This window comes from Berghia stephanieae, chromosome 2, assembly GCF_034508935.2.
Source record: "Berghia stephanieae isolate SIO BIC M18660-M18661 chromosome 2, UCSD_Bste_1.3, whole genome shotgun sequence".
Classification (NCBI taxonomy): domain Eukaryota; kingdom Metazoa; phylum Mollusca; class Gastropoda; order Nudibranchia; family Aeolidiidae; genus Berghia; species Berghia stephanieae.
Window position 1 is genome coordinate 74,819,469 of NC_088361.1, and position 13,107 is coordinate 74,832,575.

The 13,107-nt window shown below is 36.3% G+C and overlaps 1 protein-coding gene across 3 annotated transcripts in view; it reads right to left on the reverse strand.

Annotated features, from left to right (window-relative positions):
- LOC144965528 (ATP-dependent translocase ABCB1-like) overlaps positions 1–12,835 on the reverse strand; it is a 73,972-nt gene extending 61,137 nt beyond the window's left edge. The window contains exons 1-7 of one of the 3 annotated variants that reach the window (XM_078900942.1): positions 12,775–12,835; positions 11,691–11,852; positions 10,832–11,055; positions 8,462–8,574; positions 4,719–4,797; positions 3,985–4,077; positions 2,572–2,743 (exon numbers count right to left, since the gene is read on the reverse strand). In XM_078900942.1, the coding sequence (XP_078757068.1) occupies positions 2,572–2,743; positions 3,985–4,077; positions 4,719–4,797; positions 8,462–8,574; positions 10,832–11,055; positions 11,691–11,795 (786 nt within the window). In that variant the 5' untranslated portion in view covers positions 11,796–11,852; positions 12,775–12,835. Of the gene's footprint in view, positions 1–2,571; positions 2,744–3,984; positions 4,078–4,718; positions 4,798–8,461; positions 8,575–10,831; positions 11,056–11,690; positions 11,853–12,688 lie in introns of all 3 variants that reach the window. The other 2 variants (XM_078900939.1, XM_078900940.1) reach the window with 2 other exon arrangements.
- Positions 12,836–13,107: the final 272 nt, after the last annotated feature.

The window sequence follows — 13,107 nt, forward strand, 5'->3', positions numbered from 1 at the left end:
GTGTCATATCACAAGACCACATAGCCGCAGATATCGGATAAATTACGAACAAAATGTCCTGACGCCACAACTTCTCTGAAATCATTATCATCCAACGTAGCTTGTACTCGTGAGCACGTTGCCGGTCAGCTGTCTCCATGTATCACGATCTTCTGTGGTGCGCATGAAGTCTGCGTTGCTTTTAAAATCACTTTTGGCCATTCGTAGGTTATTTAAATATGTCATTCTCTGTCTTCCCCTATCTCTCTTTCCTTCTATCACCCAGATGTTACCAACATTTCTATTCCGTCTATTCTCCACACATATCCCAGAAACCGTAACTGCCTCTTTCTGATGGTATATATTAATATTCTTCCTTTTCTCACCTTCGCCAATACTTCCTCGTTTGTATACTTGTCTGTCTATGATAGCCCCAACATCTCAAATGTCTCTTACCTCCAAGTACATTCTTTTCCAAGCGTCCACATATCACAGCCGTATAAAAGGGTACTTATCACCTATGTTTCCATTCTTGTCTTCAACTTTAGGTTGTTGTTTGACACAACTGGACGCATTTTATGAAACGCATTTATTTTGCTATTGCTACTCTTTGTTTTATATCCTCTATGCCACATTCGTCGTGGGTAATGATAGTGCCTACATATTTAAATGTCTTTACTTGTTTTACTTGACAAGTGGAAGGTCGTGTTGTTGTCATTCCTTGAGACCACCATGCATTCGGTTTTCTTAAGATTTAGTTTCAGGCCCCTCTTCACTTTTGCTCACCAGTAACCTATATCTAATACTTCTGCACTTTTTCTGGAGAGTATGCCATCATAGTACAGTCGTCTGCGTATCTTATTTTATTCTCCGAAATAATAGGAGAGAATTCCATTTCTGAGAGATTGCAAATAGGCTGACTGGATCCTTTCTAGCTCAATCAATTGAGAGAGTTTGCACCCCGCATTGACTGATACTTGAAATGTTTTCAACCGCTTGTCTCATTAAATATTTAAATGAGGGGCTCAAAAGTGTCTCCATACGACAAATACGAGTATTTAGATAAATTTTATCTCTAAAATTATTGTTGGAGCACGGTTCGTCCAGACATAATACCGTTTTTAGGCCGTTAATCACATATGTGGAACATTTTTTCCCCTATTCAATTCTATTTCTGTGCAATGCTCGTGAGAGTACAGTATTTTTGAAAGGGGTAGTAGAAATAATTGAGTGCATTGTTACAACATTGACATCACAAATGCATTGTTTTAACATTGGCATCACAAATGTCTCAGAAAAGAGGCATTTATGACAATTATTGCGGACACAAAAATGTCCATCGAATATCTCCTTGTAATTTTAACTCATTTCGTCAGCTTTTTTAGTTCTGGCTCAGACAGAAAACATTTGACGTGTCAAATCCTCATTGCTTGACAACAATTGTAATGACTTAAATTATATTTTCGCAGAGTGAAAATGTTTCTCGCATCTCAATCACCCATATGCCTTAAAGAAGGGGAAATAAGAATATTTTATTGGTGGTTTCAGCCCAGGGTCAAGAAACTGAAAACCGAAACAAGCACACTTACTCTACATAACTCTATTTGGAATGGTAGCAGTCAATCAAATAATATTATATTCTAACAGATGGAATTCTCTATTATTATTTCAGAGAAGATGTGGCGTCAGGACTTCTGTTCGTAATGTACCGATAAGAATAATGTTATCACTCTTTAATTCAAACACACTGCTTTATGGGTCAGTGTGGTTCCGCGTTACGGTCTTTACTTCGTACCCAAAAGGTACAGAATTCGAATATCCGCTGCGCTGCGTTGTAGCAGGTGGTCTGCCTTGAGCAAGTCACATCGCCCTAGCTCAGTTTGCGCGCTGCACTGCGGCTGACGCAATTGTTATTCCAGTCCTCCCTTGGAATAGACCTTAGAGACAAATATCCCATATAGGATGAATAAAGGAAATATTAATTATTTTATTTTTATTTATTTTATTATGTGTCCCGTAGCAGTTATTATTTTTTGTTTGATTAACTATAAACGTACATATAAATACATCTCAGCAGCTTTACAAAATCGAGGGGGGAAATGGGGTAACACCTATCAGACGCATAATGGACGATGTCCCACGTGAACACGGAGTGAAATCCCAACGGTCAAAGCGATAAGCTACCCCTAAGGCAATTAAGAGATGGAAGAATTGTTTCTCGGGGCGTTATCTCCTCTGAACTGGACAAGAAGTTTCCAATGTTATTTACCAATAGGTGGAGATATTTTGTGACGGCCCACAAACTACTGCTCAGGACCTGTATCACGACAGGCACTCTACTTCAATGAGGCCTGGTGGGTGTCGCCTACTCTTTGTGGTAACGGTTTCTAACAGGAACTTCTATATAGTACTACCATCTCTCTTGGTAGGTATTGGTTGGGAGACTAAAGAGTATCTGTTTGAGCATTGCATTTAGACTAAGTTATCCGATGTGCTCAGAACGATTCAGGAGTGCGGAAATGTTGGAGATTAAGGAGATTTTTACAATTATGTAAAATAACCATTTAAAGTTGCTAGCTCAACAACACTTACGTAACTATATAGACCACCTGCTATAAGCATGGCAGGGCTTGATGCCACCAGCACACCAGCTAGTTTAGGAACCTTGACGAATCCAATGGTGTAACCAACGAAGAAAGCGGAAGTATACTGGAAAACAGTGGAAACTGACTCCCCAAGGCCTTTCTGTATTTTTCCAATGTCACTGCAGGAATATTTGATATGTTGAATAGATATAGCCTAAGGTGTGATGTGAGATGCAGATAGTGTGATGTCACAATGGTGAAACTATGGGCAATACATTTCGATATTGAAAGTGGTCATGACTATCACAGCGGGGATGGTCTTCACTGTCATGTAATTGGACTACGTATGTGACAACACCAATAGGGAAAAAGTAATAGTTGGTGAAATATTAAAGTTTTAGGAGTTAAGGGAACTAATAAAGTATGAAACCAAGTATATCATTATTGCTTTTGGGGTCAGTTGTAATTAATTTGTATGCTATCTTTCTTCTGATAAAGACAAAAACACTTGAGTTATTCCCATTTTTTAAACTAAAAGTGCAGTGATAGAATGGTGATTGAATTGAGTAATCACATAATATAGAAGCATTTGCAATTTCAATATCATTATAACAAATACAATTCGGCAGGAATTGCGATAAAAATACCCATGGCCAATTTTCCAAAACTCAGGTTTACACTGTAGAAATACTTAAGGCTGTATTGGTTATGGTCTTCTTCTTCTTCTTCTAGGTTCCATGCCTGGTCCAGGCTTCGGATACTGCATGAATTATCTCTCTCCATTCCTCCCTGTCTCTTGCTTTTTCAAACAGCTCTTGGATTGTTAGGTTGGTGAAGCCCTTCAGTTGGTCTATGAGTGTTTTTCTTTGTCTCCCCCGGGCGCGTTTACCAGGTATTTTTCCACAACTTGCCAGGTATTCATTCTTATCTTTCCTTACTATGTGTCCGAAAAAGGATAGTTGTCGATCCACTATTAAGGGCATTAGTTTCCTTTGTTGGTATGTTTGTTTTAGCACTTCTTCGTTCGTTTTGTGTGCAGTATACGATATTCTCTGCATCCTTCTCAAGCACCACATTTCAAAAGCTTCAATGTTCTTTTGTGTTTCTGCATTTGTAGTCCAGCTTTCGCATCCGTATAACAAGATTGGCCACACGTAGCACTTCAAGACTCGGAATCTAATCCCGAACGACATCTGTTTGTTTTTCAAAATGTTATGGTCTATTACTGCTTTAATGGTATTATATATGGATTATGCACAACGTTTCTATATTTCTTCAAACAATGCATTTCTGTCGCTGATATATATTGTGTTTTTTTTTTTGTTTTGTTTTTTGCAAGAAACTGTATATTGTATATTTATAGAAATAATATGGATAATATTTCTGTTATGCTATTAAATCAGATGATACAATCACTTACCCAGCTAAGTGAGCATTAATAACGCCACTGTCGTTGCAGTCAAACCAGCCGATGTCTTGACGGAGAACATTTTGGAAAAACTTGTAGCGTATCCTGTATTTCAAAAACTTCTATTGCAGCAGTTAAAAAAGCATTCTATTTGTGTTGAAAACTATGGTACATCATGACATTAAAAACAACGAGAACAAAGTGAATTAAGATTTTATATTTAAAGGCCTCATTAAATCACTGTTTTCGAGCGTACTAGACAAGATGCTGTCTTTAAAAAATCCAAATTCATCCTAGATATTAAAACCTTTTCTTTCGTAACCTGTGTAACTATGGTATAGTTGATTTTAATACGACTGCTAAGTATAAAGTAATTCTATCAAATGATGAATTTATCTAAAAATCATTTTGTGGTTGGACTAACACCATTAACAAAAAGAGAGATTTTCAAATATGATAGAAAACATGCTTTCATCAACACCGTAAGGGCAACACATTTACTATAATAAATGAAATAAATTTCTTCTATTAAACAATTCATTTATGTATGAAAGATGCATTTTTACAGTGTATCACAAAGTAAACGTGGGCTAAGAGATCTTTCTTTTATGAAGTTTCAGGTTAGAACATTTTAATCAGGAGTAATTTTAAGCCAGAGAAATAAATATGTCACGACTAGAATATAAATTAGCGTTTTATTTGTAGTGAACATTAGTATTGTATTCATTTGAAAAACATTTACTGACCTTTGGGACTGTCTTACACCAGCATAATGCCAGCAAGATGTTTGGATTGTTCCACAGACCAGCACGTTTATCGCAATGACTTAGTGATGATAAGAGAATAGAACATGATATATATATATATATATATATATATATATAATATGTATGTGTCTGTATATATATGTAATATATATATATATGTATATATATGTAAAAGATATATATAATATATATATATATATATATATATATATATATATATATATATATATATATATATATATACGAGAGAGAGAGAGAGAGAGAGAGAGAGAGAGAGAGAGAGAGAGAGAGAGAGAGAGAGAGAGACGGTTACTCCTTACAAGGAAACTGCTTATCCAAGGCCATCATTTATATAGCTAATATTATAGTCACCAACGACAGACACTACAGCACAGAACCACCATTCAAAACTAGATATAACAATCACAAACGACCATGAGAAACGAAAACAGCCAAGAGCAATATAATTATCAATGCACTACTGGGACTAAATAAATGCAAATGCAAAACGCCAACAGTAGCATGGGAGATTGTCAAAGAAGTAGTCCCTATGGATGTGGCACAAAAAAGTGCAATCTGTGCCTTAATGAAAAATTGGAAATTTTTTATAGTCAGAAACATTTCACCCTAAACATAAGATAAGAACTTATAAAAATGTGCAGAAACTCAAATATATTCTAATTGATAGCACAGAAAATAATCATCCCCGCCGTAATTCATTCCCCCCAATAAACGTCCCCTTTCTCACCCTTCCCTCCCATCTACCCCACTCCCTTCCCCAGCCCCTTCCCCCCCCCCCCCCTCCCAACGATCCTCAATCAAACAACCCACACCCTTCGTTCCCTCCCTCCCCTCTTCCCCCTCCATCTGACCTATCCCTCCTCCCCCACCCATCCCCTTCCACCATAGCCTCCCTCCCCCCCCCCCAATAAAAAATGTATACCATATCCATATATGTATATGTATATATATAATATAGAATATATATATATATATATATATATATATATATATATATATATATATATATATATATATATATATATAAGTACCTTGTCATTCATTTTGAGTCATTTGAGTTTTGAGAGGCAAAATTGGACGGACGTCGTATCACAGTAATTAGCAATAACTTTAATTTATTATGTGAGCCAAATCTCATCAACATGCATGCATGATCATAAAAGTTGGGATAAAGAGGTACTGCATAGAGTTTATCAAGAGGTTTATGTCATTTGGCTGTGACGCCTTCCATTCTGAGTCAACAATGTTCCAAAGCTCGTAAGCATTCCTTGCTTGGCAATTTAAAGTTAAAGGTCTTTTGGGGTGATGTCAGAGATGCTCAGTAAAATTGGTTCTGGATTTACAACTGACCACTTGAGCACCAGTTAGTTTTGGTTGAACAGAAGGCCGGATTTGCAAGTCTCCCTAACATTTTACAGGTTGAAATTTTGTTTTCTGCAACATTGTCAGAGGCATTAGAGAGGGGTTGGTTCCGTGTCGAGAAAATGTTCGTTCATCATTGACCTTTCTTATTCGGGGTTGACCTGTCCGTCTTTGCGTTCATCATTGGCCTTTCTTACTCCGGATTGACCTGTCCGCCTTTGATCCTCCATATATGCACTTTCCTTGTTGAACTTTCCGAGACATGCAGTTCTGCTAATTTTGAAAATCTTTGCAACATCGGCTACTGGCCGTTTAGAATGAATATGGCCATTTGCCGAGTCAGGCTCCGTTTAGCCATAATTGCAAGAATAAATTGTTTTGAAAACAAATTAATTGCACAATGATTTCACAAAGATAATATTTTTAGATTAAAACAGCAGATAACTTGTAAATAGTAGAAGGCAACATGGCGATGTTCAATCAGGACACATTAGTGCCAAAAGGTTCTGTTTCGAGAATTTAAGCTCTTGCGTTTTCACATTTAACATGTAACATTCTTTATTTCTTCTTTGCGCCATTTCCGAGGTCCAAATATCAAGTTGTTATACAAACAAAATTCACCGTCCACGGTGTGATAGTTTGCAATAAAACTAATCATGCATGTTGTTCAAAGTAGTTCAAATAATATAGTTCAAATAATTTATGAGCACTTTTCAACCATATCAAGAACTGGATCGCGTAACCGAACGGACGCCAACCGGTAAACCAGTCAGTGTACTTTCCCCTTGCTGCCCTAAACCCGCAATCCCATTCCCTTTGTGTCCCTTTGTCTGCCTTCTAGTTACCCCCCCCCCCCCCCCCCTTTTTTCCCCCTCTCTCTTTAAAATACTTAGTGCTAACTATTATTACTATTACTATTATTATAACTATTACTGCCTATTACGCAAAAGAACTTATAACTCATCACCCTCTCTTCTCTCTTACACCCACCCCGCCGCCCCCTTTTTTTACATTCGTAATATAAGTCGAAGTTAACTTATACCACGTGAGCGGAAGAAACCACCTTACTCGCTCTTACTTTCTCTCTTGATCTTCTTTGCCTCCATGGTGGGAGTTAAATATGTAATTTATAAATGCGGAACATGGGCACTGACTGGGGCCGAAGAGCAAAGATTAGACAGATTCCATAGAAAACAACCGAGAAGAGTCCTGAATATACGATACCCCACACAAATAAGCAATAAAATACTGTATGAAAAATGTAATGAAAGACCCTTATCCATTCAAATCCTGGAGGCAAGATGGCGGCTTCTTGGGCATATACTCAGAAGAGATAAAAATATACCAGCCAATAAAGCCATGAATACGTTTTTCACCCCATCTGGACACAAGAAATATCAAGGTAGACCACCCACGTCAATTTATACTGTCCTCAATCGAGACCTAAAATGTCTTCAAAATAACAAAGAATTAAAATCAAAGGAAGACCTTATGTGATTAGAGAGGCAGCCGATATATATATATATATATATATATATATATATATATATATATATATATATATATATATATATATATATATATATATATAGGATTGCATCCTATAAGCAGATCAAGAAAACATGGAGCATACCACCACGTGAAACCTGACTTGCACAAACATAAAGGGAAATGTGTGAATAATCTGCGGATGACGGCTGATAAGTACAAAGCTGTGTTAAATATGTGCGCTGCAGATTTGCAGATTTCAAAATACATGAGCGGCGTCAAAACTTTTCAGTCCACCCTTGTACTTTTTAAGTGCTCGTAATATAGTTTCTCTATTGTCTGTTTTGCTGACGAGGGATTTATGCCCGAATTCTAATTGTTTTTTTTCTAGAGTACTTCTTCCAATCTATATTTCATGCAACCATCTCTCTCTCTCTCTCTCTCTCTCTCTCTCTATCTATCTATCTATCTATCTATCTCTCTCTCTCTCTCTCTCTCTCTCTCTCTCTCTCTCTCCCTCTGGGGGTCTCCGAGCACACAAAGGGACTGGAATCAATCCACAGTGCCACCGAGATTTTTCTCTGTGATCCCCTGACCTCCCAATAGTGATTGGTTATAAGTGTCTGTTAGATGTGACGGAAATTACTTTGCAATAGAATAGTGTACTATCCAATGGAAAGCAAGCGGTTGCAATTGTTTGTGATTAAAGTAATTAAAACTGGGATAAATTCCGTCTCTCTCTCTCTCTCTCTCTCTCTCTCTCTCTCTCTCTCCTCTTTCTCTCTCTATTAATTTAGTTTATCTCTCATTTCTATGATATCATTAAAAAACCCAACCGATGACGTACGTACATAAAAAATATAAAATGTAATCCTCCATGCCGTCAGTAATTGCTTCATCAAGGTCCAAGTTCTGACAGGTGTTTATTTCGTTGTAGAATGAATCCAAAGCATCACACTGCACTCTGCAAATGACACATTTGGGTATTTGAAAAGACAGGATATATATATATATTATATATATATATATATATATATATATATAGAGAGAGAGAGAGAGAGAGAGAGAGAGAGAGAGAGGAGGGAGGGGGATATTGTTTTTTATCGTCACATATCATATTACTTTTGATTTTATTTTTTGGTCTGGGGTGTGTGTAATATGTAGAAAATTAAAGTGGGATATTAGGGGATAAATTGCTCCCTACCTTTCCCTTCTACATCCCCCTCCCTTCCTTCCTTCTCCCCTTCACTCTGCTTTCCTTCCCCTTATCAGTCTTCTTCTCTCATTTCTTAGGTAGTAAGTTGTGTTAAACTCAGGTATAAATAAGGTTATAATCACATACTCTCACACACATACGCTTCTTTCATCTGCAGTAACAAACAATTACAATAACAAACAAGCCTATACACACACTCACACTCTCGCACATACATATTATTTCTCTCTCTCTCTCTCTCTCTCTCTCTCTCTCTCTCTCTCGTGCGCGCTTTCTCCGACAAACACACACACACACACACACACACACACACACTTTACAAACACAAAATCACACATTAGCTCACCAATAGTCATGGAAAAAATTACAAATTAAATAAAATTGAGTTATAAACCGAACATTTCCAAAATAGTGTCATTAATGTCCGTTTTAACAGTTTTCTTGAAGATAGACGAGGATTGCCATTTCTTAACAATAAATGAGTAATGTTTTGCGGCGGAAAAGTCTGGGGGAGATGGATCCCTCATTGGAGACCGAAAGATAGGTTGGTTGTGGAGGATCTGCCACTCCAAAAACGAGTCTGGGGCTGGGTGCTTGCAAAAAGGATCGTTGTGAGAGGACGGCGAATGGAGTTAAATGCGAGAAATTCATTTGTGATAGTGGACGAGGAAGGTAGGGAAATACCCGTCACAAAATTGTACAAAGGAGACATTTCGATATCATTTTTCCAATGAGGAGATTGAAAAAAGATTCCGGGACTTGGATTCCGGACAACAAGTAGGATGGTGACGGAGAGAGTGAGATATCCAAAAGGAAAGATAATGGCGTGGGTGGTTTGGGTTCATACCCCTACTGTCACAACACCAAAAGGCATAGATGTTGGAGTATTCAAAGAATACGTTTTTTTATAAGGAAAAGACAGAGTGTAAAATAATGAGAGTGAGGGGATACGTAGGAGAAAGAGGAAGAAAGTAAGATGAGAAGGAAGAGGATAGAGAACGAGTTGGAAAATGAGTCGGAGTAAGAAACTGAGGATGAAAGAGAGGAGACGATGTATAGGAAGAGGGAGAAGAGAAGGCGGTGGAGGAGGAGGAGGAGGAAGAAGAAGAAGAGAGGACGGATGAAGGAAAGAAGGAGAAAGTAAAAGAGAAAGAAAGTTGAGAGATGAGGGAGGTGAGCGATAAAGACAAAGGAAAATTACATGACAGAATTAAGGAAAAGTAAGGAAAGATATCGAAGTGGTAAAAGAAGGAAATGGAAAGAAGAATTGAGGTACTGATGAACAGGTAAGAGAGAAGACAGGTGAGAATGGTGGAAAAGGAAGAGGATAAGGAATAAGAAAGGAGAGACCGGAAAGATTTTTAAAGAACAGAGACACACAAAAAAAAAAAGAAGTCGCCCAAAACTTTACGAGCAATAATAGTTGTCACATAGATTGTAGAAACGGTAATAATGATAAATATAAAACATTTCTCTTAATTAAAAAAAAATACTTCAAATAACACGAATCCAAACAATGTTAATGCTGTTTAATCAGATGGGGATTTCGAATATTTAAGTGTTCTTTCACTAAAGTTTGTGGGTTAAGAAACAGAAAAAAAATGAATTTTTAAGAATATCAAGTAAAATAGAAAATAGCATGCATATGCACTAAGATCAATAGAGGACAGAGACTAAGACGAATTCATTACTTTTAATCTAATAATTTATCGAGAATCATTTTGCTTTAAAAAAGGAAAATAATTCTGAACCTCTGATTATTGTTCGTCTCTTGTGGTGATGTGGGTGACAATGCTAGTAAAACGCTGACCAAGAGGTGTTTTATTTTTTGGGGGGTAAAGCACTTTACAAAATCAAGAAATAAATTTGTATCCGAACGTATTTAGCTAATGCTATTGTGGGACTTCTAGCACGGTATAAAATGCATGCGCGACGGATGATTGGCAATAACTAAAGTATTGCTCAAAATAGTTTTAAACTATGAACAAGACTTTTCCAACTTTACCGTAGTTTATTGGGGTGCTTGCGTATTTCTTTTGTTGTGAGGTTGGCATAATCCAAGAATTGCCCGACATTGTCCAGAAGTTTGTCCAGTTTGGCACTATCAATGATCGTTCCCATGACTTCTCCATAAACTACACACGCCAGAGGCCAGGAAGATCCTGTGATCATTGCTGTGAAGGACCCTACTATCATAAGGAAAACATCTAATTTGTCGGCATATTTGTACTGAAAGGTAAAATAAATAGAAAGTATATCACTTTCAATTATTTTTCTCGATGAATTGCAACTTATGTGACAATAATGATTTCAACTTGAGTTTTGACCTAAAATAAATTCACGACTATTTCAACTATCTAGCTCAAAATGTTGCTTCTTTGTCAACGAAGACCATTCTGTATATTTTCTATTGTACACCTTTACAGAGATAGTTTGATTTATGAATGTTTAATTGGGTCTGTGGCATTTAAAATAAACAAACCACCACTTCACAAGATTAGTAACGGGTAAAAATCTCGAGAACAATCAATATCTTTTTTGACTCAAGACCTTCCATCCAGCATTGAAAAAGTAATGGATTTGTTAGATCCAGCCTAGTGGAAATTATTTTGAGATGGACTGGCGTCTTGTAAATGGAATGGTAGGAAATTGTTATTGTCCAAATATTGCTATCAAAAAGTGGGACAAACTCAGGCACCTTATGATTCTGTAGGACTTGTGTTCTATCATTTTGCCATAGTAAATATAACTGTTGCTCTTAGGACAACTCGAATGAACTATTTAGGTAAAGCATTTAAGTCGCCATTAGATTGGGAAAAATCTTAGAACATTTTAGAAAATCTATAGAAATAGACTTTACTTACCAACTCTAGAAATCCTACAACTTTTGGTTTTACTTTTCGTTCATCATCAGGTCCTGCAATTAGATTGCTTTTATCCTTAGCAGAGCTTAAGCCTAGATTTGTCATAGTGACCTTTTTTCTCACTGTTTTCTTTTAATTTTCAATGGAAGGTTGCCACATCTGCTGTAATTAAAAAACTGCCATTTGATTGGTATAATATGTCATATCATATCAAATTTTATCATTTTATATAGGTTAAATAGGACAAACTGTCTTGTTCCACCTTTTTAACACGATTAGTATAAGGATCGATGATGGATGGACAGTCAAAACAAGGTGAGAACAACGGACTGAATCATTAAATGATAAAGTAGCATGGAATTCACTGCCGGAGGACATTGCTAATTTATACATGATGTAATCCAACTGATTTAAAATGTGAATTTCACCCTGACATCAACCTACACCAAGAGAGTTGTCCTCTTAATGAATTCCAGTTTTAGCTAACTTTATCCAATACGTACCTATCGACCAAGTTTATGTTATCCTTATCCATTTATTTTCTGATTGCCGATATCTCCAAACAGCTAGTACAACCATCTATCATATTCCTATTAAAACATCGATTTAAGTCGATTATGCGCATGTTCTACAATTCTACTTAACAGTACTATCACGGATATATAATTCAACAGGTCACAATAGGAAAGGTAGTCTTCATTTACAAAAAAAAATGGTAGTTCCTTTTTAAAAATGGGATCTTTGATTATATTTTGACCAAAATTTAGTCTTTTTACATTAAACAATTAAATGATCTCGCGTGTTTGATATTTTCACTTCTTGGTTTGACGTTTGAATTTTCGCCAATGTTTTGTTTAATATTCGATAAAAAAGTTTTAAAATCTTTGTGTACATCTGTATACAATTTTAATTTATTTATAGTATTGAATGTTAGTCTTTGGTTTGCTATGCACTACAAATATTGAATATAAAGCAAATAATCAGTAGACATATCTTACTCGGAAGAAAACAAAGAAACGATTTCTAAAACGTTAACACCAATCAGCACTAGTATATTAATCTGTCGACTCCCTAAGTCACTTACATTTTAATAACTAATCCCTGCGCTTGTTGAAAGAACGGTAGGCAAATTACGAGTGGCATATGGTTAAGCGTCTACTATTTCATTGTTATAAGTATAAGCATTGAATATCAGATGACATTGATGTGTTTATTTTGATTATTCAAAGTGGTTAAATAAAAGCTGTCCCAGATCTTAACAGAAACGAATTACAAATAGGTTAAATATCATGTCATACTTGATATTGGTATAGAAAATCTACCAATTGTTGAGATAGTAATTATTGTTCATACAATCTCTCTTAACTCTCTCCTTACCAACCATAGGAAAATCGTCACATATGTTACTATACAGCCA